General features: G+C 40.4%; 1 protein-coding gene across 1 annotated transcript in view; it reads right to left on the bottom strand.

Moving 5' to 3' along the window:
* The window catches only part of si:dkey-22o22.2 (neural-cadherin), a 216,671-nt gene that overhangs the window by 62,065 nt on the left and 126,868 nt on the right, over nucleotides 1-27,738 (bottom strand). Inside the window, exons 5-8 of the mRNA XM_052143327.1 lie at nucleotides 21,539-21,650; nucleotides 9,913-10,162; nucleotides 5,595-5,737; nucleotides 3,706-3,878 (exon numbers count right to left, since the gene is read on the bottom strand). Coding sequence (XP_051999287.1) covers nucleotides 3,706-3,878; nucleotides 5,595-5,737; nucleotides 9,913-10,162; nucleotides 21,539-21,650 — 678 coding nt within the window. The remainder of the gene's footprint in view (nucleotides 1-3,705; nucleotides 3,879-5,594; nucleotides 5,738-9,912; nucleotides 10,163-21,538; nucleotides 21,651-27,738) is intronic.

The following is a 27,738-nucleotide window of genomic DNA, read 5'->3' as shown; positions in this document are numbered from 1 at the left end:
CAACAGTCAAGCTATACTCTTTTACAAAAGTGGTTAACTACACAAACAAAAAGTAGCTAACAACATGCGTAGTGGCTAAAGCACAGGCTGTTAATCAGAAGGTCACAGGTTCTAACCCCACAGCCACCACTATTGTGTCCTTGAGCAAGGCACTTAACTCCAGGTTGCTCCGGGGGGATTGTCCCTGTAATAATTGCACTGTAAGTCGCTTTGGATAAAAAAAAGCGTCTGCCAAATGCATAAATGTAAATGTAACATTGAAGCTATTTAAGGGTGCAATATATTTTAAAATATATTAATATCAGATTATATAATATATTATGCAAATATATTATGCAATCAAAGTGGTATTAACCTGGAACAAAAACAACAAGGATCTCAATTAGATGACAACATTACACAAATAAATTTACAATAAAACAAAGCTGAATGTGATGAGCAGCAATATTTTACTAAATATTTCACTATAATCGAATTTGCCATTCAAATCTGATTTGTATTTAATTTACATGAACTGTCTGAACAAACTGAAGTGTTCGAACTTCCCACCACTATCTACAAGAGAGAGATTTTTTTTTAAGGAAAGCATGTTTGTTTATTGCTAATGTTCCCTCTGCTGTAGAGATGTGTGCACAATAAAATCAAAATAAATTAAAAGCAGCAACGTTGCATTTCGTCATGTTACACAGCTATCCATTGGAAGCTTTTTTTGAACAGGGTAATTAGGTTAATAGTGTCTATACTTTTAGTTAGTTACATCCCATCATTGATTACCAGGGCCATAGCCTGGCTTGATAGCTCTAAGCACAGGACTGATGCTGATAGGGAGAAAGGAGATACAGAAGGAAAGACTGACTCTAGTCAGCTAGGCATGCAAACAAGTAAGCAAGTCTTCCAAGTAAGAGGAAGGAACATGGCCAGATGTTGCCCCTGGGGCTCACTTTGTGCTTTATTTCATATACATCCCCTGTGTTGGTGTAGCAGCAGCAGCATTAGGGCCTGTGTGGCTTAGGTAGAGTGAACAGGGATGCAGTTATGCACACTACACACTGTAACACTTTACAATAACATTCCATTCGTTAACATTTAAAGCGTTAGGTATCATGAACTAACAATGAAGAATATATTTTTATAGCATTTATCAATCTTTGATAATGTTATTTTACAAAAATAAATTGTTCATTGTTAGTTCATGTTAGTTCATAGTGCGTTATGTGCATCTGATACATATACAACTTTTGATTTAAAAAATTTACAAGTACATGTTGAAACTATCATTAACCAAGATTAATAAATCATTTTTGTCCTTGTTAGTTCACATTAACTTCATGTAAAATTGGCCCTAATTGTAAAGTGTTACCCTCTACACTCACACAAACAGCCCTCCTGCACTATCGGCCTGCACGGAGAAGCTCTCCCTATGGAGAGCTAAGAGAGCCTTAGATCTCCCACTGCCAGCTGTCTAATTTTCTCTCTGTCTTCCCATAGCTCTGCTTTCATTCCATCAACCTTATTATCGTCAACGAAATCTATCATAAAGACAATAACTAGGAGTGAAAATTGGAGTGAAATATTTTTTGATAACATTTTTTTAATGAGACCTTGCATAAGAATGAAAACTGAACTATAAATGGCACTAAAATATAAACAGACATGCCATCACATTTATGGAGAAAATGACTTCCATTGTTGTGTTTTCAATAATTTTTTTTCTCCCCTTTTCTCCCATATTTGGAATGCCCAATTCCCACTACTTAGTATGACCTTGTGGTGATGCGGTTACTCGCCTCAATCAAGGTGGCGGAGGACAAGTCTCAGTTGCCTCCGCTTCTGAGACCATCAATCCACACATCTTATCATGTAGCTTACTGCACATGACACCACAGAGATTCACAGAATGTTTAGGCTCACGTGTCCTCATTGAGAACAAGAACCACTAATCGTGATCACAAGGAGGTTACCCCAAGTGACTCTACCCTTCCTAGCAACCAGGCCAATTTGGTTGCTTTGGAAACCTGGCTGGAGTCACTCAGCACACCCTGGATTCGTACTTGTGACTCCAGGGGTGGTAGTCAGCGTCAATACTCGCTGAGCTACCCAGGCCCCCAACGTAGGATGATCTTAAATCTCTCAAGTTTTACTAAAACAATTTGTGTATTCTGAAAAAAGAACCACCCAGTTAGATGAAGCAGCTAATGTCTGATTGACATGTAAAACAATCAATAACAGTTCACTTGCTGCATTTTCTGATCACATTGTGGGTTATCATAATGTTTCACATTTTTAATACGCATTTTTGAAAATGCAAAACATTGCACGTTTCCATGAACTGCAAATGCGCATTATCTTGAGGGAGGCTGCCTTTTTGTCACGAAACAGCAGAACGAACTCTTTGCTTCGGGGAGAGTTGTATTTGCTGTAATAAAGCAATTGTACATAATGTTATTAATTGCTGCCAGGAGACATTGCAGAATAAGTGCAATAGCTCACATAATGAGGGCTCAAATGGCTATTCCCATTTGCTGACAGCCTCCATATACCTGGGCGCGCCTGCGTTCAAAAAAGTTCTGGTGGATTTTGAGGTCTCACTTTATTGACGATCTCTGGTTGAAGCACTTTTGACTAACTATGTTTGAAGAATTGTGTGCCATGGTCGGGCCTTTCGATGAGCCAGTCTCATCATGGTCATGCACACCTATACCACCCAACGATCGCATTGCCATTGCGCTTTACAAATGGTCATGACATGTCATCGTTCATGTGAGTAAGCCGTTTCCATAATTTTAATGTGCATCTTAACTAATGCGAAGCAAAATCCACCTCCTCCTGGCGCAGTACCTTTTTATTTATTTGCATATCAAGCATTTCCATTTCAAAATACACATAAAAATATTTAGATGGAAATGCAGCTATAGGCAGATTAAATGATTTGTGGTGCTGTAAAGGGTCTGAAAACTAAATACTAAATATAAAACAAAAACTAAACCAAAGCTAGTAATTTTCCAAAGATAAATTATTATTTGAAAAATTACATCTAACTAAGAATAAAATGAAATTCAAATTAGTAAATAAATAAAAGTAATAACTAGAGAAACTATAACTATAATAATCCAGCATGCCATCTCTACATTGCTGTGTTTCATTTTTACTTGCTCATTGTATCTTATGTCTTCCACGCTCTCATTTCTCTGTATATCAACTCTTACCCATTATTATTTACTTTTTGTCCCTGAACACTGCCATTAGTGAGGTGCTCACAGTGTCACCGGTATTGAGAGCCTCAGGCACTTCATGCAAGGCAGATTTAATGAGAGAGTGCATTTGTATTCCTTTCTCATATCCACATCGGCAAGCCAGGATCTTCTCCTGTACACACTTTATGCTATAGTTTCTACTTGGTGTTCTCTTATTCAGTGTGATCTGAGTCTCTCAAGTCATATATCTCTCGGTAGAAATGGATTCTGACATACAGTTTTAAAGTTTTCTTTAACTAAAGTTATTGCTAAAGTTAAAAAACTGTCTTGACCCATTACATTTTTTATTAGTTGCATAAATCAACACAGCAAAAAAAAAAAAAAACTATTGCTGATGATATTTATTTATTTCTTAATTGTTTCTCCTTGACAGCATTGAGATAAAACGTTTCTTACTTTTTAGGTTTTCCTCCTGTGCTGTAAAAGAGCAAGAGAATATTCTCAGCCTCACCTCATTAAATACTGGCTTGTTGTTATTGATGTCATTGATGCCAACGATGACCTGGGCGGAGCTGCTCAGAGGGAGTGACCCGCCAGCTGAGTTGTCATCGGTTGCTGTGATGTTGAGGACATACTGAGGCCCACGGAGTTTAGGTGGAGGGCTGTGGCGAAGTTTGATGATGCCTGTCAAAAATTAAATAAATTTCTAATTTCACAGGATTGCCACAAAGAGTTTCATTCACCACTCACTTTCAGTGAATGTAAAAACAGATGTAATGAAAGTGAATGGTGACTGAGGTTAACAGTCCCTTACATTCTGACAATTATTTCCTTTTGAATTCCATGGAAGAAGGACATTTTATGTATGAGGGTTAAAAATTATGACAGAATTGTAATTTTTGGGTGAACTATCCCTTTGAATGAATGAGAAAACTGTGCATAATATGTTGCAATGTCACAAAATATGCTCCTAATGGCTGCACATTCACCAAACAACAGAAAAAGTGGGAGGTTAGGGGTAAGAAAAGTGCTGCTACATTTTTGAAGTGACAACTCTACACAGCTTTGTGAGTGCAGAAGCCATGTGCCATCACTCTGCTCTGGCCTCTAATGGATTAGGTGGTAAAACAGCCATGCAGAGAAGCTGATAAGACAGGATAGAGCTTAAGTATACTGTTTTCCAGCTCTCAGGCAAAAATGTGCTGGTAAACAAATGAAAACCAAACACTGCAAACAAATTTAACCTTGAGACTGAAAGCACACAGGCAGTCAGGCATGAAAACATAGTCAAAAAATTCAAACACATGTGTTCACACACACACACACACACACACACACACACAAACACACACAAACACACACAAACACACAAACACACACAAAAACAATGTGCTTCTGTGCGTCGGGATTGAACTATAGACCAAAAACAACAAGAGGGGTGTTTGTTTTCCTGACAAATACCACAAGCGTGGTATTGAATGAATGATTAAAAGTTATAAAAACTAAGGATACTAAAGAGACCTTTCTACTGACTCTGAAAAATCTGTTGTGAAGACAGGAGAAGGAAATATTTTTTTTTTATAGATATGGATGTCCTTGTTAAAGGGATAGTTCACCCAAAACTTTTAATTCTCTCATCATTTACTTACACTCATGCCATCCCAGATGTTTATGACCTTCTTTCTTCCTCTAAAAACAAACAGAGACATTTAGAAGAACATCACAGTCCTGTAGGTCCCTACAATGCAAGTGAATGGTGACCAGAACTCCAAAACTCCAAATAGGAGATAAACTCAGCACAAAATAATCCATATGACTCCAGTGGTTTAATCAATGTCTTCTGAAGCTATCCAGTTGGTTTTGTTTGAGAACAGACCAAAATGTAACTCCTTTCTCTCGCTGTACATCTTGTCACACAATCTCTAGGCACGATTCATGATTTCCAAGCTTAATTAGACTTCCTAATCATTGATGTATGCGGAGAATGCTAGATGGCGCTATATGAAGCATAACGAGCTTGAAAGCATGATCACCATCATTTTGCTGTCAAAAAGTACAGTGAAAAAGGAGTTATATTTTGGTCTGTTCTCACCCAGATCTTTTGGAGTTCACCATTCACTTGCATTGTATGGATCTACAGAGCTGAAATATTCTTCTAAAAATCTTTGTTTGTGTTCAGCAGAAGAATGAAAGTCATATGCATCTGGGATGGCATGAGGGTGAGTAAATTATGAGAGAATTTGAATTTTTGGGTGAACAAACCCTTTAAAGAGAGCATCCCCAAGGCCTAATGCCAGGACTTCCCTTCCTACAGCTGCCATAATAAGTCTTATTATTTCTCCCATTTGTTATTCTACGAGTGGCCCATGTCCTTCTTATACTGTCTCTGACTCTACTCACCCTTCTGGTTGTCAAGCTCAAAGTTGCTGTCTTCATTTCCCCCGGTGATAGCATAAGTCACGCTGTCCCCATCTGGGTCCTTGGCGTGCACAATGGCCACCAGCGTCTCAGGACCAGCATCCTCAGAAAGAAAGGTTTTATAGCTGAAGGAAGAGGGGAAGAGAGACAGATCAAGCACCGAACAGATCCACCATCTGCTTCCCCTACCAGGCCTCTGAAGTGTATCCCAGGCGCACACAAACAACCACGCAGTCCCCGCATTGAGAATAACCAGAGCAAATCCTTACATAAACACACACACACAAACTGCAGCTCTAATGATGACACACCACCAGCTCTTTTATGTCTTCTCCCAAAATTCTACCAAGGGAGAAAATGTTGTTCTCAAATAGAGTGCTGAGCTTGTGTGTAGACTTAACAGCTCACTAGCAACACTGTGATTGTTGTCTTTCTGCTGAATCTGACCAAATGTCTGCCTCTCCATCTGGTTACATTCAATAAATGCCATAGTCGTACAGCACAACGACCATCTCTTGCTCGTTTCTGTTCTCCTGAAAACCCATTGTGACTCATACAACTGAGAAAGAGTGTAAAACTAAGATCTGTATATTCTCAGGAGCTCAAAGAGGGTTGGAAGAGATACAAAATAGAGATAATATAGAGCGAACGTGGGCGGTAACTTGGGGAAAAAGAGAAAAGGGGATAACAAAAAAGACAACAAAAAGTAAAAAAAGCACAGAGTGAAGTAGTGAAATATGAGATAGGAAATAATGTACAGTCAGCTGGTCATTATTGCAAAATAAAACAAAACATAGTGATCAGAACCCCAATATGAAGCAGATGGGTCGTCACACCGAAGGTGTTTATTTTGCAATAATAACAGTGACAAATATTGATTTAAGTTGAAATTATTGCACAGGTTTCCCACACTCTGTAACCAATGAATGTCAAAGAATTTTCCAGGCATTCATGGTTACTGGATTAGGAGTTTCTGAACATTTAATTGAAAAGAACCGAATAAAAAGTCAATTTGCTAACAAATTAAACATTCGATAGACAAAAAATAGTGCATATATGGAAATCACTTGACTGGGACCCAGATCACTTATACAGTTTAGAGCAGTCGTCCCACTCCTTGGTGGGAAGAGAGATGGAGCCGGGACCCCTGTTACATATTGTATAAAACTGAGTTTTGCATTTTATGTCTATAAAAACATGGATATTATTGTAAGTACATACTTCATGATGCTTACATTTCAAAGCCATTGAAATAATCAATAAATTGTGCCCTGCTGAAAAGACCAGCTAACTGGCCTTAGCTGGTCAGGCTGGTCATGCTGGTCTTAGCTGGTCAGGGTGGTCTTAGCTGGTGTCCCAGGCTGACCAGCTATAAAGTGTTCAAACCCCTTCTGAAATCTGCTAACTGACCAGCCTGTCTTTAGCTGGGCAACCAGCTAAAACTCGCCAACCATCTTAAGCTGGTTTTAGCTGATCTTTTCAGTGGGGACGTACAGCAGGGGTCTGCAACATTTTTACATGAAGTGACATTTTTAAATTCCCCTGAAAATCCCTGTTCCAAACCTCATCCAAAAAGAAAGAAAAAGACAGACAGATGGATAGATAGACAGACAGAGGGAAAAACAGACAGACCCCATCCATGCAGAATAAAATAAGTTTTATAAGGTTACTAAAATGGAGTCTTCATCTCATGTGAGTGATCGATTTTAAACATTTATTTAAAAATGTCTGTTGATTTCAATGAAATGAAATACATGATCTTGTGTATACATGGTCCCTGTATACCAGCTTGATAACCTCAGCGGTAACTATTATTTACACCTGGCAAGTAAGCTATTGTTCTGAAAGCAGGCTGTCATCTGCTCAACCGCACAGCTGACCAACGCAAAGCAGATGCGTTTACTTGTGACCCTCCACTGCAGCGCTGCTAAACGTGATGTGTGTTGCACTTAAAGCAGCTCACATTGAGTGGTGGCGACGTGAAGGGTTTGTCCAGGCTGCACACTTCTGCTGACTACTGCAGTTAATTCACACTAAGATTTGACTTAAATATGCTGATAATTCATACTCCTGTCTCGTAGTCGCTCGTGTGCGAGTGAGTGATTATTACAAATGCCACAAAGGTGGATCAAACAATAATTTGCGGTACCACCATGGACCCCCTGTTGAAGACGCTAGGTATAGAGGTCATTACATGTAAATATGTAATCGCACAATGCTGTGATGGATAGGGCTGAAACAATTACCGGTAGTCTACATTATTGACAATGTCGACAATAAAATTGTCAACAAACGTTTTAGTTGTCGATTAGTCGTTTGATCAATTAATGTAACATGAGATAATTTGAAACGGTAATGACGACACGCAAGAGCAGCGCTTCAGCTCGCGCCTGATTGAGGAGAGGAAGAAAACACAGCTCACAGTCCAGATGCATTCCAAACTTCCCAAACAGCTTGAGGTGAAATAAATTGCAAATGCGTGTGTGGGAATTGTTATATAAAAATACAAATAAGTAAATACAGAAGCTGTGTTATCCTGATGTGAAATAAAGCTGAGCCATACCTGGTGATCTGCTTGAGCAAAACTTGCCTGACAGAGCGTCTAAAAATTAAACACCCCAGCATTATATAGCTTTATTATATTATTATATCTTTAATGCATCCTTTATTAAGGAAGGCATTTCTCTGTGCAGTCAGCACTGCTTCAATGAGTTGCGTGAAGTGAGCCAATATAAGGGAGAGAGATTGAATCATCTCCCGGATGATGCACACTCTGGTGCGGGGACGCTATTCCCTCGTGCGCATTTGCTGCAGCTAGATTATAGCGATATGTCTTGCAACATAGTGAATCATAATATATGTGTAATGTGTGTATCTTATCTAGAAGAAAATTTGTGACACACAGCTCTATTAAGAAGAGAGAGTTTGTTGGATCGAAGTGAACGTAAAGGTAAGAGAGTAGTCTTAGCCCATTATACACTGCAACAACAAAAACATTTTTGTGGTTTGACTTTTTTGGCTTGTTTTCTAATATAAATATCTAAAGCTCCTTTAAAAACATACAATTACTTAAGGAAAAAAATTGTTATTGGAGAATGTTGAATACAATATTTAATATTTTAATATTTTAAAATATCAAAAAATTCTTAAACAAGTAAGGAATATGAGTACATTTTTTCTTTAACTGCACTAGCAGAATTATGAACCAGTAAAAAAATACACTTATAAACAAATTACACTTACATATTCAAGATACAGTCGCTGAAAGCAAGTCTAAATATCTAATATGTTGCTTTTCTAGTACATGTATCTTGTTTTAAGGATTTTTAGATACATTTAAATGGAAAACAAGACAAAAATACTTGATAACTTTGCGATTTTTGCAGTTAATTTGTTACTGAATTTCCATGTCATTAACTGAATGTCATTTAGAGGTACTTTTATAAGATGACTTTGTCCTATTTATTGTTAGTAAGCATGTTTAATACAAGTCGAGGCACAAGCTGAACAGTTGGTTAAGAGCTAATGATTAATCGTTGCAATAATTGCCTGAATATCTCAGCAGGAAACCAATGGAGTGTGTACTCCGTGTAGGGAAGGAGGTATTGCCCCAAGTGAAGGACTTCAAGTTCCTCGGGGTCTTGTTCACGAGTGAGGGGACAATGGAGTGGGAGGTTGGCCGGAGAACCGGGGCAGCGGGGGCTGTATTGCACTCGCTCTATCGCACCGTTGTCATGAAAAGAGAGCTGAGCCGGAAGGCAAAGCTGAGCTGGTGAGGAGCTCTGTCATCCGTGAGGTGCTTGGAGTAGAGCCGCTGTTCCTCTGCATCGAAAGGAGCCAGTTGAGGTGGTTTGGGCATCTGTTAAGGATGGCCCCTGGGCACCTCCCTAGGGAGGTGTGTCAGGCACGCCCAGCTGGGAAGAGGCCTCAGGGAATACCCAGGACTAGGTGGAGAGATTATATCTCCACACTCTCCAGGGAACACCTCGGGGTCCCCCAGTCAGAGCTGGTTAATGTGGCTCGGGATAGGGAAGTTTGGGGCCCCCTGCTGGATCTGCTGCCCCCGCAACCCGACTTCGGATAAGCAGTTGAAGATGGATGGATAGATGGATGGAAAATTGCCTGAATAGTCGAATAATCATTCTAATAATCTTTAGATTAGTCGATTAACAAAATAATTGTTAGTTGCAGCCCTAGTGATGGACCAATCAGAATAAAGTATTCCAGAAATCCATGCAGTAAAGAGAGAGTTATCAAGAAAAAAAATGGAAGGAGGACATAAAAGAATCAAGAATCATACATAGCCTGTGAAAAGACGGGGGCTTCATCATTGACGTTAGCCATGCGAATGCGGATGGAGGCGGTGCCAGTGCGAGGGGGCGTTCCCTTGTCCACGGCCATCACCGTGCACTCATACATGTGGTTAGGTCTCTCGTAGTCCAACCTCTGTCTGGGGCTTACCACTCCCTGAGAGGAGATTTCAAAGTCCATGCTCTGGATGAAGTAAGAAAGTTCAGCGTTCAGGCCAGTATCACTGTCGCGAGCCAGAACTAGACAGAGATAGACAGAAAGAGAGAAAAAACAGCGTTAACCATCAGGTCACGGTCACAGCAGGAAATTATTATGATGACAACCTTGGCTGTGATCTGCTCTGGATTAGGGATATGCTGAATGACTAACTTCACTGATGTTTAAATGGAAATTTTGAAGTCGACTAGTCTAAAAAAAAAACAACCTTCAGAAAACAGTAAAAAAAAAAATTGTTATTGCGACCCATTTCAAATAATTAATCTATTCCAAATCTGAAGCTAAATTCCACTGAAAAGGGGCATTTATCTGCAACATGCTCACCTTGCATTATGATCATTGTACATTAAATATAGAACACGACATTCACTGAATCAACATTAGTGAATATTTAACAGGCATATTAATTGAAAACAACTGAATGTATAGTGCAGGACCAATAGAGCAACCCAGCCTGTTCTAAATGGAATTTAGAACAGGACATTTTTGAAAATTGCTAACAGGTAGATTAAGTTAAATTTAAGTAAAAAAATTTGCTGAAAAATTGCACGTATTTCACGACGTGCAGTTGTGCATTAGCTATTGATCTAATATGACAGACATAGGCCTGCAACGTAGCCTACAATAAACCTAATGTATTCTAAACATGACGTGCACACAAAAGATAGTTTAACACATTTAGCAGTCGGCACCTCGTTTAAAATAAACACAAATTTTCTAGGCTACTTATTCAAAAGCAGATATTTTTTGACGAGGAAAAAATTAACATGTCGACATGGTCTGGTGAAAGACGGGACTTGACTCACCTGAGGCTGCTATCCTGCGCTTAAAATAACCCACACAGTGGAAAAATATTGTACAAGCATGCACAGATGTAAAGAAGACTCAAATGTGAAAACATACATAAAGACTTTCAAACATTTGGAAATCTGATTCCCACACCAGCACTGAAGTAATTTCATAACTACTTTGCTGAGTTTGCTTGTCTAGTGAGAGGACAATTTCCTGCGTGCACCACGAGTAAGAGAGAGAAGCACGTGCAGCCTGAGGTGAAATAAAATTTTGTATCTGATCCAGATATTCTCTTTTTTAAATCATATTTGTATTCTTAATTCTATTTAAAATATGTAACATTAATATGACAGTGTAACGCTTGAGCAATGAGGCAGACGAGGAGATGCGGATCCAAATGCAGTTTTGACTTTATTAGATAAACAAACAGGTAAACACAAAGGAACAACCCTCAATGGGGAAATAAAACATAAAACTGAAAACTAAACACGATGAAAACAAACAGAGAACTCGGGCAGGGAACACATACCAGGCTAACTACAAACACAAACATTCAACGATAGACAAGGACTGAACCAAAAACCGGGGTATAAATACATGAACAAGGGACAAAGGGGCCAATGAACAACCAGAACTCAAAACAAGATAACAAGATGACAAACAGAAGCAAATGGCAAACTAATGAGGACAGGTGAAAACAATGACTGAGAACACGAACGCTAACAAGAAGGCTGTGGAGCTACAAAAGTGAAAACTAAGCAGTACAAAGGTGACAAAAATGGTAAACAAAACGGCAACGGTGGAACAAGACAGGGTATACATAACAGACAGTAATTTATACGCAGCCTCTGTAAAACTATAAAGCCAAACGTAAATGTGTAAAAAATTATGATCAGTTTAATGGGGGAAATATTAATCGACTAGTAATTCCAGTGTCGACTAGCAGCATCAGAACCGTTTAGTCAACTAGTATCGCACATCCCTATTCTGGATCAGACAAACAAATGTCAGTTATTTATTTAATTTTTTTAGACAGTCATGTTCTCATTAGATCTGAAATGTAGGCATTTCGTTAAACAATTACTTGATGCTGGAAACTTGTTAGGACTCGGTGTTACACACATGCACACAAATATTTTCATCCTCGGAAGCACACACACTCGGTTGGTCACACTGACATTAAAGCTTGTAATTGTAAATGTACATTTGTAAATAATATATAAACCAGATTATGTTCTTAAAAATACATTTCAATTTCTTTATGCAATATATATATATATATATATATATATATATATATATATATATTTTTTATTTTTTTTTTTTTTTTTAGGGTGAAATACATTATGACCAAGACAATTTCTTGAAAGGTGTTGTGAGATTCACCTAGGTGTAACACAGCAAAAACATCTAATTTGTGGTTGTTGGACTTCTGACGCTAAGTGCTTTTTAAATTAAGCACGCTGTCACATTAAAAGAGCCAATATTAATTAAAACTATGTAGCAGAAGCCAATTCTATATTTGATCCATTTAAGTCCCCATCTGTTGGTGGCACGGCAAAAAGCTGCAGTTGACTGGAGCAGACCAAAAGTAAAAGTAGAGGAAGGCTTTGCTATCATTAGGCCCACAGCCAAAGTCAGGGTCCTGTATCATATACTGTAGGCAAGCTGTCATCACACCCAGCCAGCCAGCCAGCCAGCACACTCATTTACTACAGGGCACATGATGGCCCTCTAAACTCCAAGGCAAACAGCTAGTGTCCACAGATGTAGCTACATTCAGCAGCAGCCTTCTTTCTCTCTAGCTTGTGCCCACTCTTATTCTCCTTTGCTTTGATGTAAAACATGTTGTGGCTATAGGATCCAGGTGGGCAAGTTTGGGTGTCAGCATCCTGCACATGTATAAACAAGTGTCAAAGCATGCAGTGCGTGCATGTGAAGATTTACGGAGAGGATTCAAACAGAATGTTTATTTAAAATACAAGCCCTAATACATTGTCTCTTAGGGCTACCTATTACCATATTTAATGCACACAGACAAGAGTCCGAGCTAAATTAAACATACCACTTGGTCTTAGGAGAGAGAGAGAGAGAGAGAGAGAGAGAGAGAGAGAGAGAGAGAGAGAGAGAGAGAGAGAGAGGGAGGGAGGGAGGGAGGCTGGAAGGTAGGTGGGCTAAGGTTGGGCGAGTTGCTTTGCTGTGCGCTAAATCCTCTTCGAGAACTTTTCCATGCGATAATTGGAGCATGCTCTGCACTTCTCTTCCTGCTAGGGCCTATTAAAAGCCGGCACCCAATTTACAGTCTAATCCCGTTTTAAGGTAAACAACAATAATAATCTTCTCTCCCTTCTGGTCGGCTTCGCACAGCCGACGATTGCTACGTGTTTATGTTCTTTTTTTCCCTCTCACAACAGAACACATTTAATAAGCAAATAACAGCTCCAGCTGGTGTTTGTGTGAACCTGCTGCTTTTCCATGTTGCGAATGTGAGAAAGTGGATGAGAGATGAAAAAGAGAGAGAAGACACAAATAGACAAAAAAAGAAAGTTGTTTTGCATACCACACTAAAAACATAGGTGCCATCTGGAATCAGAGGCAGGAACCATTCTGTTTGCATATGGCAGAAAGCAAAACGAGCGAAAAAAGAACAGTGCTTGTTTTTACTTTGCTTAGCAATATGTAAACATAATTGAATTGCATAAATGCAGTTGGCATTGTAAATTTGTGCATCTGCCTCACATAGCATGCAGTCTGCCAGATCTTACTCAGTTTTGTTCCCTGTAGCTTTTATTCTTTTTTTTCATTAAAGTCATAGGCTTGTGCACAAAAAATACTTAATTAGGGATCATTAATCATTGGAAATTCTGTAGAGAAGGCAAGGATTTCTTTGAAATTGTGGGCAGCAAGGGGGCATCAAGGGGGCTTCAGATCTCAAACAAATGAATGCTGGTTGAGAACGCTCGCCCAGCCGCTGAGTGCAAAGCTCATCAGCTTCTGTTCCATTTGATTGGAGATTCTTAATACAGACACTTTTTGTTCAGAGATGAAAAGAACGCAGATACATGCACTGGCATTAGGGTTGCTCCAAAATTTTGGCTTCGGTACGATACCAGCCCTGGTACCTCGGTTTTGAAACTAAATCGATACTATAATCAACAAATAAAAAGCCTCAGATTTTGTATGAAATTACACAGAAGATGACTTGATTAAAAGAACTGCATAAAGTGTTACAGATTCAAATTATGCATTTTCCATTTTAATTAATGTTATGATCAAATGGTGTTTAATCAAATTGATACACACAATTTTAATTAAAAAAAAGAATAAAAACAAATATATATATATATATATATATATATATATATATATATATATATATATATATATATATATATATATATATGTATATATATATATATTACAAAAATTGCAATTTTATTTTTGGTAAATAAAATGCTGCACAACACAGCTTCAAAGTATTAATGAAAACAAATCTGATTACCTGTGGCACAAATGGTAAATGGTCTACACTTATATAGCGCCTTTTTTAACCTTAGAGTTTACCAAAGCACTTTACACTGTGTCCCATTCACCCAATCACACACACCAATGATGGCAGAGCTGCCATGCAAGATGCTAGCTTGCCATTGGGCGCAACTTGGGGTTTAGTGTCTTGCCCAAGGACACTTTGGCAAGTGGAGCCATGTGGGCCAGGAATCAAACCACAAAACCTTGCGATTAGTGGCCGACCCGCTCTATCACCTGAGCCACAGCCCCAAGCATCACAAGGCTGCTTGCATTTGTAATATTGCTTACAGATATTAATAATACAAATAAAAAATTTGACATAATTGCTATTATGAATATTATTGCTACTTTTTGAATATTACATTTTTGTACAGTAGTTATATTTTTCCGTCTTCAATTTCATGCATCCATTTGAATAGAGCTTTCAAGTTAGTGGGACTTTTATTTTGACAGACCTTTGAGTTTTTATGGGTTAGTTATATCAAGCTTCCCATTAATGCTGGGACACTCCCGTCACGACTACCAAGGTTAAATCACAGAGCTGCATCTGAGGAGTTCATTTAAATGTTAACCGTTTATACTATAAACACACTGCATGAAAATTAAGCACCAGCAGTGTGTGTACACCTGTGTGTGTCGCGTGTGTGTGGGCAGGGTTGGGAGGACACTTTTGAAATGTATTCCACAACAGATTACAGAATGCATGCTGTAAAATGTAATTTGTAACGTATTCCATCAGATTACTCAAGGTAAATTAAGTATTCTAAATACTCTGGATTACTTTTTCAGCAGTGGTAGATTTTTTAACTTGTTTTGACTCTAAAACCTCTGCCAGTACAGTAAGACAAAATACACCTGTTAAAAATACATTATCTGAAAAACCTAAATATCTTATGCAGTGTTGTTTCTAAAACAAGATAAATCAAATTTATCTTGTTTTGAGGATTTTTAGATATTTTACAGGAATTTTTTTTTACAATTATTACCAAGAATAAAATTTTTGCCCTAATATCAAAATGTCTTAATAGAAAAAAAATCCAACATGAGTTTTCTCAAGCCTAGTAACGTCTTGGTTACTTCCGTAACCTCCGTTCCCTGATGGAGGAAACGAGACGTTGTTTCGATAAAGTGACACTAGGGGTCACTCTTGGGAGCCCGAGACACCTTCTGATCTTTGATAAAAGGTCAATGGGAATTGGCGAGTGGTATTTGCATGCCACTCCCCCACACATACGGGTATAAAGGAGCTGGCGTGCGAACAGCTCATTCAGGTTTTGTGCTGAGGAGCCAAGAGAGAAGGTCCCGTCCATTGCTGCGTGTAGTCCTGCATTGTGGCAGGAGGGACACAACGTCTCAAGTAACCAGGACATTCCCTATTGGTCACTCACTCAACGTTGTGTCAATGAAGTGACACTAGGAGTCCCCTACAAAAAAAAACATTTTGAGTGGAAATATGTCACATGGTCTTGCTGACTCTTTTTCGTCGGAAGTATGTCATGTGGAGTAGTCCCATGGTAGGGATGAGTTTCTACAAACATGGTGACTGGGGCAGAGAGGCCAAGGAAGATGCAGTTTACCAACAGGGAATCGATTTAGTGGCAGGTATACGTCACATGTGCTCCACATGTGCTGGTTCCCCAGCACATGTTGAGCACCTTCCCCAGTACAGGGCTTAGTTAGCACATGTACAGAGCCGGCAGCGAGTTTCTCTGCAAACTCGTCTGCCACAGGGCTAGGAGTAAGTCATCCAGAAAACACATCTTGTGAACACTACTGGGAGTCAACAGCACACGTCTTCAGCGCAGTGGATGGTGAAAGGCGCTATCCACAAGCGATACACATGGCCAAATGTTCCGGACTTTCCTGTTCGTTCCTGCCAAGACACGGAACAAACCGGCTCAACCCGGAGATTGTAGAACCTCGCAAAGGTGTTGGGTGTTGCCCAGCCCACTGTGAAGCTGCCACAGGGGGATTCCCTTGGCGACGAGCAGACCGGGTGCGGGGTCTAGAGCCGCACCACTTTCTGGGGAGGATATGTTGGATGGTCTCCGTCTCTGTCAGCTGCTGGGCAAAGTCCTCGACTGTGTAGCTGAATAGGCCAGCCTGGGAAATGGGGCCGTTAAAATCCTGTAAAAATATCTAAACATCCTTAAAACAAGATAAATTTGATTTATCTTATTTTTGAAACAACACTGCATAAGATATTTAGGTTTATCAGATAATGTATTTTAATGTGTGTATTTTGTCTTACTGTACTGGCAGAGTTTTTATGGTCAAAACAAGTGAAAGAATATACCAGCGCTGAAGAAGTAATCCAAAGTATTTAGAATACGTTACTTACCTTGAGTAATATAACAGAATATGCTACAAATTACATTTTACAGTATGTATTCTGTAATCTGTAATGGAATACATTTCAAAAGTAACCCTCGCAACCTTGTATGTATGTGTGTTGTGGATCAGTTATAAAAAAAGATTTGTGACGCTTGCCCATTTTTATATAACTTGTCATCTAGGATGTTGTGGGAAGTTGCCAGGGCGTAACTTTGTGGTTGCTATGGCGCTTCGAGCAGTTTTTAGTCTTGTGTTGTGTTCTTGGTTGTTAAGTGGTTGCTTACTGGCCCAAGTCAAAAGACCCCACCCCCAAGTCTTGGGTCCCTCCTTCAATGTAAATCTAGATTATTTTTTACATTCATTTTTTCATCCACCATGTGACATTTGATTGCTCAGAAGAGTAATAAAACAATTCTCTTCAACAAGCCACAAGGTTTTAGGTGTCATTCATTTTCACAGCACAAACGTTGTGAGAGGAGTTGCATGTCAAAGTGTAATATTAAGGGTTAGGGCTTTCTTTGCAAAATAACGGTCCGCAACTAAGTAAGCCACTAATTAGGGCTTATGAATATTTATTCAAATAACGAATGCACTCAGGCCTCTTTCCAAAGCACAACTAGACATCTCATTTGTGTTTTCCTTTTTTTTTAAAAGCCTCTAAAACACCTTCAATTACAGTGATAAGATCGCAGCTGGGGCCGGTGCAGGGAGATAAACAGGTCCCTATTCCCATTAACGGTTGAGTTTAGTGGAGGATGTCAGGAACGCCTTTTTCTCAGTCTACTGCCTGCCTCTATCAGCTGTGATTATCTGCAGAATGACAGAGGTGTTGTAGCCCCCCAACCTTCCACATCCATGTGCCACTTCTTCTGTGGGGTCAGAAACCTGACCTTTGGTTACAGACCCCACATCATCAGCAAAGACACAAAATGGAAGATTGCTAGTCAGTTTAAGGAAAAGGGCTTAGTGAGGCAAGTCAGGATGAAGAGAGAGACTGAATGAACAAGCAAGGAAGGGGAAAAGAGAGAAAGAGGGAGACGGGGCAGAACAGCTCACTGCCTGGGAGCCACAGAGCTAGATTTGCGTACAATCCATTTACCACCCAGAAAGCACTGCCATAATGAATTATTTCAGAATTACAGGACTGAGTTGAAGAGACACCCACCCTCATAGAGCAACCACAGCAACAGCACCTGCCTCAAGAGCAGGACTGCTAAAAGAAAGAGAGAAACATTGAGACAGAGATAGAGAGAGATACATAGATGGAGAGACAGAAAGGCAGCCCAGAAGACAGAGGGGGACCCATACAGAGTAAGAGACCGACAATGAGCTTGTTTACATGGACACCAAAAAGTTGTCTATGTGAGAAAGCTGCTTAAAAGAAGAAGGTGGCTCTTGCATATACATGCACTGTGTTTGCGAGGTACTCTTTCCACCCATATATAAGTGGATAGCTTAGTAAGCAGCTTTCTCAAAAGCAACGGAATTTCGATGCAACACTGGTATAAATAACGAACATGGGGTCTGAGGACGATTTGCCATTTTTTGTTCTTCATTGCTTTGCATGTTCTACAGTTGCTGCTGTTTCCATTGCAATCTACCACATTGCTGCAACAATTGTGTTTCCCTCTTATCTCTTATCTCTTATGTCACACTCCGGGATTCCCCCAGCGCACTTATGCACATGCCCACTCTTTAAAAACCTTTAAGAATGCTGGTTATGCATTTTTGTTGCCACATAAGTCACATTCTTCAGCAGCAACCTACGTGTGTTTTAGTGCTGCAACAACTAATTGATAAAATCGATAATTATTTATTATGTCAATAATTTAAAATTTATTTTATTTTCGATTATTCGAGTAATCTAACATAATATGTCACAAATTACATTTTACAGCATGTATTCTGTAATCTGAAGTGGAAAGCATTTCAAAAGTAACCCTTCCAACCCTGTATATATATATACAGTATATATACACTACCGGTCAAAAGTTTTGAAACACTTGACTGAAATGTTTCACATGATCTTAAAAATATTTTGATCTGAAGGTGTATATTTAAATGTTTGAAATTAAAAAAAAAAGTAATAATAAAAAGTTTTTGAAATTGATGACTTGGACCAAATAATAAAAGAAAAGCAGCCAATAAGAGCCCAAAATAGATGGGAACTCCTTCAGTACTGTTTAAAAAGCATCCCAGGGTGATACCTCAAGATGTTGGTTGAGCAAATGTTAAGAGTACATGTCTGCAAATTTTAGGCAAAGAGTGTCTACTTTGAAGATGCTAAAATATAACACAGTTTTTATATATTTATATATATATATATACATACACTAGGGTTTTTGTTATACCACGGTATGAAAATTGACAGTTTTCATACCATGTACATTTTCGCATCTCCTATACTCATCAACTGCCTGTCAAACTCATCAACTTGCACCACACACACGAAGTGGAGAAAATGTCAGAGAGAAGTGAGACAAGGGGGTCTGACATAAGTGAGTGCATGTGTGAGTTAAAGCAGTGCTTCTCAATTGGTCGGTCATGACCCAAAAGTGGGTTGCAGGTCTATTCGGACTGAGTCGAGGACAGCAGGGAAAGAACAATGCCATGGTTCTCCCATTGAAGATATTTCAGCGGCCGCCCAAGTGATAGCCTATTTAGGACTGCCGAGGCAGATTTAATGAGAATCTCACAATTAGCTAAAGGCTTTTCATCTGCACTTTCGCAAGAGTGTAACTGAACCAGCTCATGATCATGATCTCCTCTGCTTTCTGGTGTGCTCGTGTAACAACCGGGTTTCCCTCGATATTGCGGTGTGCCGACCTCAAAACGTATGTGTCCAATTTCAATTCTAGTGAGACTTTTCTAGTTTAAAGTATTACGGAGGAAGTCAAGTCGAACCTCTCAAACAGTAGGCAGCCCTGACATGCCAAACAGCACTGAGGAGGTCATTATACATCATCAGCTTTAGAGTAAAAGTTATATTTTTACAAAATGTTATAGTGTCATATGAAATTATCTAAAGGTAGAATCTATTAGACCTCATTTTAAATCAACAGTGGCAGTTGTAGTTAAAGTTTCAATATGTGTTTCAGCTAGTATTTATTTATTTTTAAATAAATACTATAATTTTTTATTATTATTAATATTATTAGCTACACTGACTTAAACCATGGTAACGAGGAGCCTTTCCTCCTGTGTAATATGTATGTTCTGTTTGAATTATTTTTGAAATTAGGAAACAAATCGGATAATAATGGGCTCATATAAGTCAATATGCTCTTCAATTTTTAAAAGGGGGTGGGGGCTTCCTGTCACGTTTGTTGTAGAAATTAACAACAAAAATAATGTCACTTGATGCATGTCCTTGTACTTCAAAACCATGATTCAAAACCAGTATGTTAATGGTAATAATCATAGGTCTTTTATTTAAAATCTTTATTTTGTAATGTTATTTTTAATTTAGTAGTTAATTTAACGTTTTTTTTATCATGTTTATAATTTGGTTTATTATTATAATTCTGTTAGCTTTCTTGTTTATTCTATTTATTTTCAAAAGACCAACTTTTTTTTTACACATATTCAAAAAAAAAAAAAAAATGGTTTCAAGTTTCAATTATAATAAAGCATTTGTTCAACCAAATAAAAAAAAATTAAAAAACACTTCTGTTTTCACTCCTTTAAGGGTCATTGTAACTGATAATAATAATTGTGTAATACCGTATACCGTGATACTGTGAAACCATGATATTTTCTGAGATGGTTATCGTACCGTGAAAATCTCATACCGTTGCAACCAATATAGAAAACGATCAGCCACAACATTTAAACCAGCTGCCGAATATTGTGTAGGTCCCCCTCGTGCTGCCAAAACCACGCCAACAGAATAGCATTCAGTTACAGAAATACTCTAACCAGCCCATCTGGCACCAACAATCATGCCATGGTCCAAATCACTGAGATGACATTTTTTCCCATTCTGATGGTTGGTGATGTTTTGACGGTAAGAGGGGGACCTACACAATATTAGGCAGTTGGTTTTTAATGTTGTGGATGATCGGTGTATATCTTTTCATTTATAATTGAGTGGTTTAAATTGTCCTGCTGCTTCCAAACTCAGAATAAATGTTTTTTTTAAACTACACACAATTTATATTGTAGGTACCATTTATATTTTAAACCTTTTTGTACACATTGTATAGCATAAAATTATTTTCAATAAATCCATAAAAAATGGAGGAAATAAAATTAGCCTTTTTTTATCCGATTAATAGTGGAAAAAAATAAAAGATTAATTGATTATCAAAAATAATTGGTACTTGGAGCCCTAGTGTTTTGAAGTGCTATCTCTTAATCCCTTAGAGAGTGAAAGGAAAACGTCATTGCATGAATGCTGCTTTCTGAAAAAAATTGGAATAAGCAGTTTTCCTAAGTGCATGTTAACAGGGTCAATAAGAGGGGAACGCCATTGGAGAGAGGGACAGACAGAGAAAGAGGTTGTATTTGTCTCTATTTTGTTATGTTTCTCCCATTTGTATAGCGTGTGTGTTGTATGAAGTATGACATGCCTGATCTCCATAACCTGTTAATGTTATACTTTAACATACTAATTTCTCATACTCATCCCATTTGTATAGCATGTGTGTGTTGTGAGTGGGTCAGCTGTATGAAGTATGACATGCCTGATCTCCATAATCTGTTAATGCAAAACATACTCCTGCTTTAACATACAACATACTCACCCTTCAGTAGGGAGATACCAGGAGGAGTGTTCTCAGGGACACTGTCTCTACTGTAAATAGAGTGCATAAACTCTGGTGTGCAGTCATTCTCATCTGTGATGTGTACCACCACCTACAAAAATACAAAAATGAGAGAGAGACATTATTTTGTGGACAGATATGGAAACATGATGGTTTAGTGTGTGGCCATACTTATCTCTTTCTGTTTCTATGTGGCCATTGCAAACAAAGATAGGTTTAAGAAAGAAGAATAGCATTAAAAGTAGAGGACAAGCAGTGGCACAAGCCAGTGAATGCAAATGGCTCAATGATCCCACAACACACACACAAAAACCACAGTCAGGCCTTTATGTGTCTCGTCTCAGCCAAAGCTCAGCTGACAGTTGAAACAGTTTAAGGATGGGAAAGGAGAAGGTGCGAACCGGCTGAACAGTAAAAAAGTTTTTATGTCAAACTGAACTTAAAACAAACATAAACAGTGACACACATGCAACACAGCCACATGCATCTCCCTCTCTCCCGAACTGGAGCCTCCGGCTCCCCTTTATCTTGCTCTCCCGCTGATCAGCTGATTCAGCGCCAGTCGTGCACCTTCACGGCCCGGCCACACCCTCCTCCTCATCATAACAGTATGTCTCGGTTACTGTTGAAACCTTCGTTCCCTGATGGAGGGAACAAGATGTTGTGTCGATGTAGTGACACTAGGGGTCGCTCTTGGGAGGGCCAAACACCTCCAATCTTTAAGAAAAGGCCAATGAGAATTGGCGAGTTGAATGTCCAATGAGAAATCCAGAAATCCAATGAGAAATCCAGCTCCTTTTATACCTGGACATACGGGTATAAAAGGAGCTGGAATGTGGCCATTCATTCGGGTTTTGTGCTGAGGAGCCGATACAAGGTCCCGGCCATTTCAGCGGACAGTGCAGCATTGTGGCAAGAGGGACACAATGTCTTGTTCCTTCCATAAGGGAACAGAAGTTACAACAGTAACTGAGACGTTTCCCTTCTGTCACTCACTCGACGTTGTGGCGAGTCCCTACAGAAAAACGCCACAACAGCTGAACCGTGTTACGTGAACTGCCCATGCAGGTGCAAGCAAGATGCTGTGTGCGTAATAGCAGGTGCATCAGTCTGCACGTAACCTCCCCAATGCCACACAAGATATCATGTAGCTACACACACCCCTGAGGGAGGGGAAGCGACATAACTAGCATGGGAGTAGGTAGTGCCAGCCGCTGCCTTTTCGCTCTATGTTTTCTCTCCACAGAGTATTAGATTCAGCTGGGGCCATCTAACGCTATAATATGCATCAGGGAAGGTGTTCTTTTATCCCTATTTTTTCAGGTGGAAAATACCCCACAGATACCACATCCTGCCCAATGTGGAAATAGCATGTGGCAATACGACACGTGGGCTCATAAACCACACATGGAAGAGGCACAATGGTAGGTCCTGCCTCAAAGGGGAGGAGCTCTACAAACACAGCGACCAGGGCTCAGAAAGCTCTGCCCAAGGGAGACGCGGGTCTGCCCACAGGGAGACCATACCAAGGAAAATACATCACAAGGGGTAACCGGAGTTACCTGTGGAGCAACTATCCAAGTACAGGGCATATTAGTACACATAGTGGGTCTGGCTGCAAACTCCCACAGGGCTAGGGAGGAAGGCATCCAGGGTTCATGAACTCGCATGGGAAAGAAGCGCACGTCATCACCTCACGGAGGGAAAGGCGCTGTACGCAAGCAGTATACAAGGCCAGCTTTCCCATAACCTTACCTGTTCGTACCTGAAAATGCATGGGACAAAACCGGCTCAACCCAGAGACCAAAAAGTCTCGAAGGTATTGGGTGTTTCTCAGCCCACAGCCCTACAGATGTCTGCTATAGAGGTGCCACTGGCCAGTGCCCACAAGGATGCCAGACTCCTCGTAGAGTGTGCTCATATTCCCAAAAGCGGAGGGCATGGCCTGGCTTGGTATGCCAGCATGATGCCGTTCATGATCCAGTGGTCAAGCCTCTGTTTGAAGACAGTGTTCCCTTTCCGCTCTCCGGCAAAACAGACAAAGAACAGGGGAAGAGGCATGGCCTAGGAGGATTCAGCATCCGGGCACCTCTGAGGAACCTGATGATCAGGTTGTGCTTCCTCAAGGACTTACTGTCGTGGTGTGTTGCTATAGCGGCCATATACACCTTCAAGGTGGAGGGGGACAGCCGCCACTCCAGCCTCTCCCGCAGGAGGTAAAGCACTGACCGACTGCGCATCTCCCTCGGCAAGAACACCAATTTGTGAACAAATGGCACTTCAGGGCAAACAGCTGCCTCGAAGAGGGAGCTTAGGCTTGAGTGACCGTGTCTACCACTGACAGTAGTAGGCCACTTAAATCTTCCACAGGCTGTCGAGGGGCCAGACATGGTGGTGATGGTGCCCCGTCCCTGAGAGAGGAGGTCCTTCCTCAGGGGAATTTTCCAGGGAGGCACTGTCACCAAGTTAGTGTGGGCCAGTATGGGGGCCACGAGGGTGACATGTTCCTCGTCCTCCCTGACGTTGCACACGGTCTGTGCAAGTAGGCTCACTGGGGGGAATGCATATATGCGCAGCCCTCGGGCCAGCTGTGTGTCAGCGCGTCTGTCCCGTGGGGGCTCCCGTCAGGAAATACCAGAGTGGGCAGTGGGAGGATTCCTTGGAAGCAACAGGTCCACCCGTGCTCTGCAGAATCGACTCCAAATCAGCTGGACCACCTGGGGGTGGAGTCTCCACTCTCCGCTGATCATCACTTGCCGTGACAGCGCGTCCTTGTAGCTCATCACAACCGCCTGGCCGTGGAAGTGAGTATGGTGCTCGGTGTCTGGTTGCCGTGATAACGCCGCAATTGGACACCCTCGGCAAGCAGACGTGTATGGAATCTTGAGTTGTGCTGGGGCAAGATGTGTTGTATCGCCTCAGTCTGCTTCTTCGCTGACAAGAACTGCTGGGCAAAGTCCTCACCGGTGTCGCCGAATAGGGAGATGGGTTCATTGAGAAAGCGAACCATGTCATGTCGACCAGATCCAGCCATAGATGGCGCTCCTGGACAACCAAATTGGACATCGCCTGCACGAGTGCTCGCGCCGTGACCTTCGTGGCCCTGAGGGCGAGGTCGGTAGCCGTGCGCAGCTCCTGCATCACATCGGTATCAGGACTACCCACTTGAAGCTTTTCAGTGCTTTGGCCTGATGTATTTGCAGGAAGGCCATGGCATGCACAGCGGAGGCGGCCTGTCCAGCACCATCGAGGGTCGGGCAAAAAAGTTGTCCTCCACAAACTTGATGGTTTGTTGAGCACTTCCAGGAAAAAAGGGACCAGGGATGCATGGCTGTGAGTGGTTCTCCGAACCCAGGAACCACTCATGTAGCCACAAGGGCTCAGGGGAGGGTTCCAGTCAAACCTGAATCTCACAGCGCCCGGGGCAAACATAGCAGTCAGCTCTGCATCGGCCTCAGACTAGACGGGTAGACCCAAATCGAGTCCTCGGCATACTCTCCGAATGCTGCCTCAACGTGACCGCTGCCAGACACGTGAAGCAGTGCCCGTGGCCGTCGGAGGCGGAGAGATAACGACCGCATCCAGGAACTACACAAAGACGGAAAGGCTTCTTTAAAAAGATGTGTCTTGAAATTGACGTTCACGTCAATGTGTTTTGAATGTGTCAGGAATATATACTCTCTTAGCGCTGTCGAAGTGCCCAGGGAAGTACTTGCCATATATTCAACAGCATACGCTTCTTCATTTAGAGGTGAATGGACCGCAGTGGGATTCAGCTCGCTGACACACAACGCTCGGCTCTGAAGAGAAAATCTGAATGAGTGGCCGCATTCCAGCTTCTTTTATACCCGTATGTCCGGGGGAGTGGGATGCAAATTCCATATGCCAATTCTCATTGGCCTTTTCTCAAAGATGAGATGTTTGATGATCCCAAGAGCGACCCCTAGTGTCACTACATCAACACAACGTTGAGTGAGTGACAGAAGGGGAATATTTGCTTATGGAATGTCTGTATATATCAGTCTCTCTGTGCAGCGATTTGGGAGCACCAGACAGAATCCTGGCGCAGGATTTGACTTTGACTGAGCAGAGATCTAAGCAAAGCAGGGTTCATGTTCTCAGTGGGGGTGTTAGTCATGGTGAAGGTTGAGTCCCACAGCAGAGCTTATCTAAGAGGAACAGCCCTGCCAAGAGCGTGGAAAGTTTCTTACACATACAGCACCAAAACAGTCCATACAGCTCTGAAGCAGTCAGGCCAGTGGCTAAAGGTCTGCATAGCTCTGTTTAATGGATTTCTCTTTTTCTGCAGTCTTCCCTCAGGAATCTGCCTAACGGAGGGAAACTTCTGTTTGTTTCATAGTTGCCGGAGGTTAAATATGGCAGTAATAGGTCTGGTGTCTTGGAGGAGTATTACTGCTAATAACAACAACAGGGGTTAAAGAGATATCAAGAGTCTCAAAGTAGAATTTCATCTTTTATAAATCATGTTTTGCATGTTAAGAAGACAGAAACTCGTTCTTCTGTTCTCATCTTGTTTTGTCTTGTTTCTTTTCTGATAGTCTCCGCTCATCTCTTCAAGTCTTATCACATTGCATTTCATCTCTTTTCATTTAAACTTCATCTCATCTCTTCTGGTCTCATTATCTCAACTTTTCTAGTCCTATCTCATCACTACAAGTATCAGTTTGTCTAATCTCTAGTCTAGTCTTGTCTCATCTCATTCTTGTTTTGTCTCATCCCTTCTCTTTTAGTCTCATCTAATTGCTTCTAGTATTCTCATCTCATCCTATCCTATCCCATCTCATCTCATCTCATCTCATTCCATCTTTTCTCTTGTAATCTCAAACAATTTAGTCTATTTTTGTTTTCTCATTTCATCTCATCTAATATCTTCTCTGCTCTTCTAGTTTTCTGTTGTCTCATCTCATATAATCTATTCTCATTTAATTCTTCTACTTTTGTTGTCTCAAATCTTCTCTTTTAGTCTCATTTAATTTCTTCTAGATTTGCCTCATCTCATCTTTCAAGTCTCATCTAATTCTTCTAGATTTGCCTCATCTCATCTTTCAAGTCTCATCTAATTTCTTCTAGTTTTGTTTTCTCTCATGCCATTTACTCTGGTTTCTTCTACTTTTATCTTCTCATCTAATCTTTTCTCTTTCAGTCTCATCTGGTTTCTTCTAGTTATCTCATCTCATTCCATCTCATCTCTCTTCTCTTCTAGTCTCATCTAATTTCTTCTAGTTTTGTTTAATCTCTTTTCTTCTCTTCTTCGCTCTTCTAGTCTCATCTAATTTCTTCTAGTTATGTCCCATCTCATCTCCTCTCTTATAGTCTCATCTCATTTTGTTGTGTCTCTTCTCTTCTCTTCTCTTTCTCTTCTCTTCTCTCTTCTCTTCTCTTCTCGTGAAATGTAGGAGAGTGGTGGAGGGTGCGGTGGGGAAGAACAAATTGGTTTAAACTGTCTGCTTAAATATATTTTCTTTATCTTTTCTTTATTTTTCAAAATCTGTCCTGATTAGTTATAAATAAATATATATATATATATATATATATATATATATATAGTTCATTTTTTGTTGTTAATTTGGTGAGTTGAGAATGGCGTCGCTCCCAGGTGAGCGTGCGCCATCTCCTTCACTCTGCCATGGAATTAGGTGCGTGCCGGTGCAGGGAGTCACGGTTGAAAGTGTGCTGTTAGCGGTGGGAGAACAAATCGGATGTGAAACTCATCGAAAGTGGTGTTGTGAATAATGGAGGTTTTTGTCCAATCTTTCCGTTGTCAATGTTAACATCTAAGGTAATTATCTCGAATGTGCCGCCGTTTATCCCCGACAAAGTTATTGAGAGAGAACTCATTAGGTAAGGAAGAATCGCCAGCCTGATAAGAGCCATATCACTGGGTTGTAAAAGTTCAGAACTAAAACATGTTATGTCATTTCGACGACAAGTTTTCATGTTTCATGTAGAAGTACAAGACATTAGTGATGAGAATGTTTTGGTTTCTGAGATTGCAAATACAAGTGAAGTTGAGATGCTTATGTATGAGAAAATGCAGAATAATGTGGTAGGCCTACTGGAAGATGAAAAGAAAGCAGAAATGTTGATACATTCTCTTAAATGTCAGGTGTTTCTGAAACAGGGTCTCAGATGGAAGACAGCAATCTTTATTCTCTCTG

Source organism: Xyrauchen texanus, chromosome 15, assembly GCF_025860055.1.
Source record: "Xyrauchen texanus isolate HMW12.3.18 chromosome 15, RBS_HiC_50CHRs, whole genome shotgun sequence".
Classification (NCBI taxonomy): domain Eukaryota; kingdom Metazoa; phylum Chordata; class Actinopteri; order Cypriniformes; family Catostomidae; genus Xyrauchen; species Xyrauchen texanus.
This window is presented reverse-complemented; position numbering and strand designations above follow the sequence as displayed.